Here is a 6,296-nt window from a genome sequence, read left to right as displayed (position 1 = left end):
TATATATATATAAGAAATTATATATTTATATGTAGGTTTGATTCGGATTCTTTTACCTCAATACCAAACCAAATCAAACCAAACCTAATCGGATTTTTTTAATCGAATTGGTTTGACTTTTCAGTTTGGTGCGATCTTCCGGTTCGATTTGTACACACTAAAGGTATGTATGTGTTACAAGCCAAAACCTTAGAGGAAGTCTCTAAAAATTATCCCTTATGCTTACAAAGAAATTTATTTAAATAAAAAGTATTTCGGATTTCGCGGAAAGGAACCCAAATCAAACTAGTTTCGTAGAAGTTGATGGAAAAATCTTGCCCCAATTGGTATTCCAAATTCTTTTAAAGTATTCCAAATTGTAGTCAAAATTGGAATATACTAATAAAAAATACCTATATATATGACCTCCAAGTCAAAATTATAAACAAAGGTTTTTGCCCTTTTTCTCCTTCCCTTAGAAGCCTATGGCGAACTGGGCAGAACTGCCCCACGAACTCCTTGTTCTGATTGCAAAGCATGTTAAAGTGATAGAAGATTTTATTGATTTTCGTGCTGTTTGTACCTCTTGGCGACCTGCTGCTACGAAGGAAAACTTTGATGTGTTTTCGTTCAAAGTTCCGTTGCTAATGCTGGCTGATAAAGACGATGATTATCGAGAATTTTACTCTCTTTCCAAAGGGAAAGTCTCACATATATTATATCTCCCAGAAGCTATAAGGCGAGAGTGTTTTCCATATGAGGAATGGCTGTTCACCATGTCATATTACGAAGAGTTTAACTTGTTGCATCCTTTTTCCCGTACCCAAATTCAACTTCTTTTGCAAAAAGCCTTATTGGCTTTACAGGGTTTCGTTGAAGTACCAAAAGAAGAAATCTATCACATCATCGACAGAGCTGTCTTATCTGTTAATCCTTCTCGTACATCAGATTATGTACTAGTGGTTTCCTATTGTACAAATGTTAATCATTTGACTTTTTGGCGACTGGAGATCTTAACTGGACCAAATTTGAAATTGAATATAGAGTTGGTGGAGTCTTTAATATGATTTACTATAAGGGTCAATTTATTTTTGTGACTTATGCCGGAGAAGTTTGTGTTTTTGATGTTCCAGGGCCTAGTATTTCTCAACCAATTGTCGAGTCACACCTATTTTGGCTTGACGATAATCCGAATCTGTTTCGCCAGAAGAAGTATTCAATCAACTTCTACCTAGTTGAGGTAGACGATAAACTTTTACTTGTTAACCGATTTGCCCTTCCTCGACGAGAACGAAATGAGCCTCCGAGAGAGGAAGGAGATGGTCCAAAGACATTTAAATTTGAAGTACATGAACTAGATGTAATCAATGGTAAAATGAAAAAGATTAATACCTTGGGAGATTTAGCTATTTTTTTGAGTGTTAATGGAGCAAGTTTCGTTGAGTCTTCTAAGTTTACTAGAGTCAAGCCTGATCACATATATTTTACTGATGATTGGCGTGAGGAAAATGCCGTATTGGAAGATGGTGGTGGAAGAGATATGTGTGCTTATAATCTTGAAGATGGATACGTTGAATCTTTTTATCCTGAATAGTCAGTAAGTCTTATTTGTCCGCCAACTTGGATCATACCATCATTCTAATGTGACTCAGATCATGAGGAGTTATTGTCTTCTTTCAGTTTGGTTATATTGTAATTTTTTTCCCAAACTCTATGTTTAAAATCCAGTTAGATTAATATTTCCCTTTCATTGTAGTCTTAGCTGATGTATGAATGTTTGAATATTTAATCAGTTTTATTTGTGGTTTCTCAAATATGAAGAACGCTCTATAAAGTCAAGCATCATTCGTTGACGGGGTCACTCTAACGCAGAGGGCCTTGAGAAGCCCAGCACTTCCGTAACTGATGTTTTTGTAGGTGATGGGGCATAGCGTACTCCGGTCTTCCTTAGCAATAATTTTGTTTTTGATGCCTGCCTTGATGAGTGGGAGAGATAGCCGAATTAGAATATCACTACGGACAAGGGCTGCATAGGAAATAGCGATCATACTAACTGCACTACCATGAATATCCTTCGTCCCTTATCTATGGAGAAATCGCCATCTTCATTAACAACTGTAATGAAAACTGCTGACTTTTCAGCTTAATTTCCATGTTATTTGTACCATTGTTACATATTGAGGGGGGGGGGGGGGGTACATAGGGAACCTTAGGCACCCATAGGGAAGGTTTTTTGTGTGGTGGGGGGGGGGGGGGGTGGGGGGGGGCTAGGGAAGCTAATGAAAAACAAAAGGCCCAAAAGAAGTTGGGCTAAATAGACCAATTACTAAAGCTAAATGGGCTTTAAGAAAACCACAAAATTAAACTCTAGAATCATTTCTAGGCTTTTGGGCCACCCCAGTGACAGATTTTTCAGCCATGACTAACTCTCCTTTGGTCTCTCTTTCTGCTATTTGTCTCTTAGTGGACTTGTAATATGTAGCATAAAGTAGCAATTGGGCCAGCCCAAGAACAGTTCCCATTGAATTTGGTGCCTAAAACAAAGTATAGGTATTAAAAGAATCAAAATAAGATTTGATAATAAGAGAAATGGATATTGGTTAATTGGAAAATTGAGAAGTAGAATAAATATTAACTACAAAAAACCAGGAATACAACAACAATAAACCCAGTGAATTTCGACAATTGAGGTCTGGGGAGGGTAAGATGTACGCAGCCTACCCCTACCTGGAAGGGCAGAGAGGCCGTTTCTAATAGAAACAAAAAAGCAGGCAACAGGCAAATTCTGTCGCTAAACAACGAAAATCCTTCAACGAAAATCCTTCTATTATAATATAGGTTACTTCGTGACAAATTAGAGATAATATTCGTAGCTAATTCTTTTTTTTTTTTTTTGTAATATAGGTTATTCTATATAAATTTATATGGTTGTTATGAATAACCTTTCGTTTTCTCATTGATACTTGGAAAAACTTAAAGATCTTTATTAGCTTAAAAAGATAAATTACAAACTAAGAAAGTTTTGATTTGGTGGTTAAGTTAGAGCTATCATACTAAAATTACTACTACTGTGACACCACAGAATCAATATAAAAAGTTGCCTTTTTTCTTTTTTAGAATGGTTGTTTATATAAGGAAAGAGTTATAAATGTAAAAAAGATTGTCATCTTGCCTATAGAGATGTTAAATGCCACAAATGTAAACCAAAGATAATCCAAATTCACAATTTTAAGTCAATGGTTTAGAGTAAGCTTTCACAACTAACTTGTGACAATTATTGGGAACTTATTTTATATGTATGTATTCATATGTACCCACTATTTATGAGCATACAATCCACTTTAAAAAAATTTAAAAAAAGCGACAAATTAAATTCAGTTTATTTTTGTATTACTTACAAGAATGTAGGCGTCGAAACGGATAAAAGCATAAGCAGTCCAACTAACACCATTGAGAAAAGAGAAAAGTGAAAGGAAGAAAGGCATGTACTCCACACTTTTGGTCTTGATCACCAATTTCTGCAATAACAACATGTAAAACTTTAGTTTAGAAATGCCATTTTCATGATTCTTTTTTTTCTTGTTTTTTCCCCTTTCTTTCTTAAACCAAATAACCAAAGAAAATATTGTATAATAATATAATTTTTCAGCAAAAAATGTTCATGCGATGCGACTATCCTTTATTGGCCGTAGCCGTAGCTACAGGCGGGGTTCACCTAACCCCTTCATGGAAAATAAAATTGTATATATAAGGCAAAATCTGATTTCTCTCTATAAATATATATATTAAATCCCCTTGACGAATCCAAAAAGCATAGCTTAGTGGTTAAGGGGTTCAAAATCTTTATTATGTCACTGGCCATATTTTTTTTAATATTTAACTTTTTTCTTTTTTAAAACCCTCTTAGCAGAAATCCTATCGCCGCTGTAGCTCCACCATAGTGACAAGTTTTGGAACATGCAAGAATAAAGTTGTATGATGCCCGGACTGTTCAAAAATTATGCCACACCCTTGTAGGATCATCCAAAAAGTTGAAGTATCTGACACGCAACCGACAATATTTTTGAAGAGTCCCAGCAGTATATATAGGAAAAAAGAACAAAAAAAAGAAAGTAAGTATTTACCATGACAGCCAAAGGGGAAGCATACATCAAAATGTTGCCAACCATGCAAATGCTACCAACAATAGCAGCTCTTTTCTTGTTTCCATGGACAAAACTTAGAACACAAATTGCAAGTGTAGCAACAAAGATAATTTCACCAAGAATGACAAGAAAAACTTTTGTCCTTAGCTTACGATCAGAGTACAAGAAAAACAGCGTTAAGTACACGATCTCAATGCCAAGTCCAGTGCCATTAATTGTCACAACTAAGATGCTGTTTGGTTGTACCCAAGGGACACCGTACAACACCCAAAGCCCACAGTTGACAAATGTGGCAAGGTACGGTATAGGAGAAAATTGCTCCACTGACTTGTTTTTCCATATACGTATAAAAGTTGGCCTGTAATTAGTCAAATTAAAACAAAAAATTTATGAACAAATTAGTAATCTTCAAAATTTTCTCTCATGATAATCAGATAATTAAGCCACATATATAAGACCTATCTATGAGTTTAAAATCATGAATTTTAAGTCCTTCCTTTTTTATATAAACTCTATGCCGAGTCAAATAGACTCACGTAAAATAAAACGAAGGAACTTATATATATATATATATAAAAAAAAAAATTATTTACTAAACTAAATAAAGGAAAAATAAGGAGAAATAATGGAAATTGAAGCTTACAAGGGTGACAAGAACAAGATGAGTGCAATGACATTCCCTGAAAATAAAAATAGAAAAAATAGAAAAACCCCATCAGCTTTTCCTTTGAAAAAAAATTAAAACTAACAATTCTTCAACTCTGACTCTATGTTTGTGTGTGTGTGTCTTTTTTTGTGGTGACTTAAAATGTGAAGAACTAACCAATAACACCAACAGCAAAACGGGCAATATCTCTATTGAAAACCATAGCTAATAAGCAAATGAGAAAGAAAAGAGAAATGAAAGAAAATAAGAGATTTTGAGGAGTGATTTTGTGAAGTGAAGATGGTGAAAAGAGTGAAGATGGATTAACCTTATAAAGAGTGAAGAGAGAGGTTGAGTTTGGCCTTGTCCAAAAAATGAAAAACTCAACCATGCAAAGTCTCTGTCTTTGTATGACATGTATTGCTATATGATTGGTGAACAATACAAAATAAATTAAAAAGTAAAAAATAAAAAATGAAAAATAATTAGATTAAATGAAGGTTAAATGAAGAAAGAGAGAAAGAGGTAGAGAAGAAGTCTCTAGGCACTCCATTCAAGAATATAATTGTCAAAACACTAGTACTAGTAGTAGTAGCAGCAAATAAATAAATTTTTGAAATAGAGAGAATTAATTACTTTTGCATGGATTTTACTTTTAGCTTACACTGAATTCAAAGCTAAAAACTTATCCATTTATCCTTATCCATTTCAAGCTGGTAGGAGTTGCATTAGGAGTAATTGTTTCTCTGTTCCCTTCTTGGGTAGAGTTTTTCCTTTTCTCTTTTGCCACTTTTATCTTCTTTTTCTTTTCTATGGCTGAAGAGGGGAGAAGGGATTTGGCTAGGAGAATAAAGGGTAGATGGGTGTACTAAACTCCCGTTATGTGTGAAGTCGAAAAAATGATCGGATCATAAGAGTCTATTATACGTAGTTTTATTATCTTATATTTTTGCAAGAGACTGTTTTTACAACTTGAATCCGTAACCTCTTGGTCACATGGCATCAACTTTATCAATTACGCCAAGGTTTCCCTTCCCTATTTTCGACTATTTCGACTATGGGAATAGAGGCAGTGGCGGAGCCACATTGAAGCAAGGGGTGTCAAGTGACACCCCTTCGCCGGAAAATTACGTTATTTTGCTAGATAATTTTTTTAATTTTATGTATATTTACTATACATTGACTCCCCTTGACTTTTTGATGTATTTAATTATTTATATTTTGGTACCCCTTGATGAAAATTCTGGACCCGCCACTGAATAAAGGAAGAAAATTTAGCTTTGTACATTGATATTTTCTCCGGACCTCCAATTAGAAAATTAAGAATACATTACCCTCTCCGGTCCACAATAAGTGGTCATTTTACCTTTGAAAAACCCATTAAGAAAATACGAACTCCTAGAGAAAAAAAGATGTATTCACTAAATTAACCTTAATTAATTGTTATTTTGACACATTGAAATATGTAAATAAGAAAAAATTTTGGAAAAGTAAAATCAATTCCTTCTTGATTATGTAAATGGACA

At 34.2% G+C, this 6,296-nt stretch overlaps 2 protein-coding genes across 2 annotated transcripts; one reads left to right on the top strand and one right to left on the bottom strand.

The window, feature by feature from the left end:
• Nucleotides 1–464: 464 nt before the first annotated feature.
• Nucleotides 465–1,573, top strand: LOC109209603. The gene is made up of 2 exons (XM_019372911.1): nucleotides 465–951; nucleotides 1,113–1,573. Exons 1-2 carry the CDS (start codon nucleotides 465–467, stop codon nucleotides 1,571–1,573), a joined length of 948 nt encoding a protein of 315 aa, XP_019228456.1.
• A 686-nt stretch (nucleotides 1,574–2,259) lies between these two features.
• On the bottom strand, nucleotides 2,260–5,083 carry LOC109209601 (bidirectional sugar transporter SWEET5-like). The gene is made up of 5 exons (XM_019372910.1): nucleotides 4,948–5,083; nucleotides 4,768–4,804; nucleotides 4,104–4,482; nucleotides 3,378–3,497; nucleotides 2,260–2,513 (listed from the first exon to the last, which is right to left on the bottom strand). Exons 1-5 carry the CDS (start codon nucleotides 4,991–4,993, stop codon nucleotides 2,340–2,342), a joined length of 756 nt encoding a protein of 251 aa, XP_019228455.1. The 5' UTR covers nucleotides 4,994–5,083; the 3' UTR covers nucleotides 2,260–2,339.
• Nucleotides 5,084–6,296: the final 1,213 nt, after the last annotated feature.

This window comes from Nicotiana attenuata, unplaced genomic scaffold (assembly GCF_001879085.1).
Source record: "Nicotiana attenuata strain UT unplaced genomic scaffold, NIATTr2, whole genome shotgun sequence".
Lineage (NCBI taxonomy): Eukaryota > Viridiplantae > Streptophyta > Magnoliopsida > Solanales > Solanaceae > Nicotiana > Nicotiana attenuata.
This window is presented reverse-complemented; position numbering and strand designations above follow the sequence as displayed.

Coding starts and splice junctions, on each gene's coding strand:
- LOC109209603 (XM_019372911.1), top strand. CDS start 465: ATGGCGAACTGGGCAGAACTGCCCCACGAACTCCTTGTTCTGATTGCA. Junction 952..1,112: donor TGTACTAGTGGTTTCCTATT/GTACAAATGTTA, acceptor TTGATGTTCCAG/GGCCTAGTATTTCTCAACCA.
- LOC109209601 (XM_019372910.1), bottom strand. CDS start 4,993: ATGGTTTTCAATAGAGATATTGCCCGTTTTGCTGTTGGTGTTATTG. Junction 4,805..4,947: donor TTTTGCTGTTGGTGTTATTG/GTTAGTTCTTCA, acceptor TTTTATTTTCAG/GGAATGTCATTGCACTCATC. Junction 3,498..4,103: donor CTTCCCCTTTGGCTGTCATG/GTAAATACTTAC, acceptor TTGTTATTGCAG/AAATTGGTGATCAAGACCAA.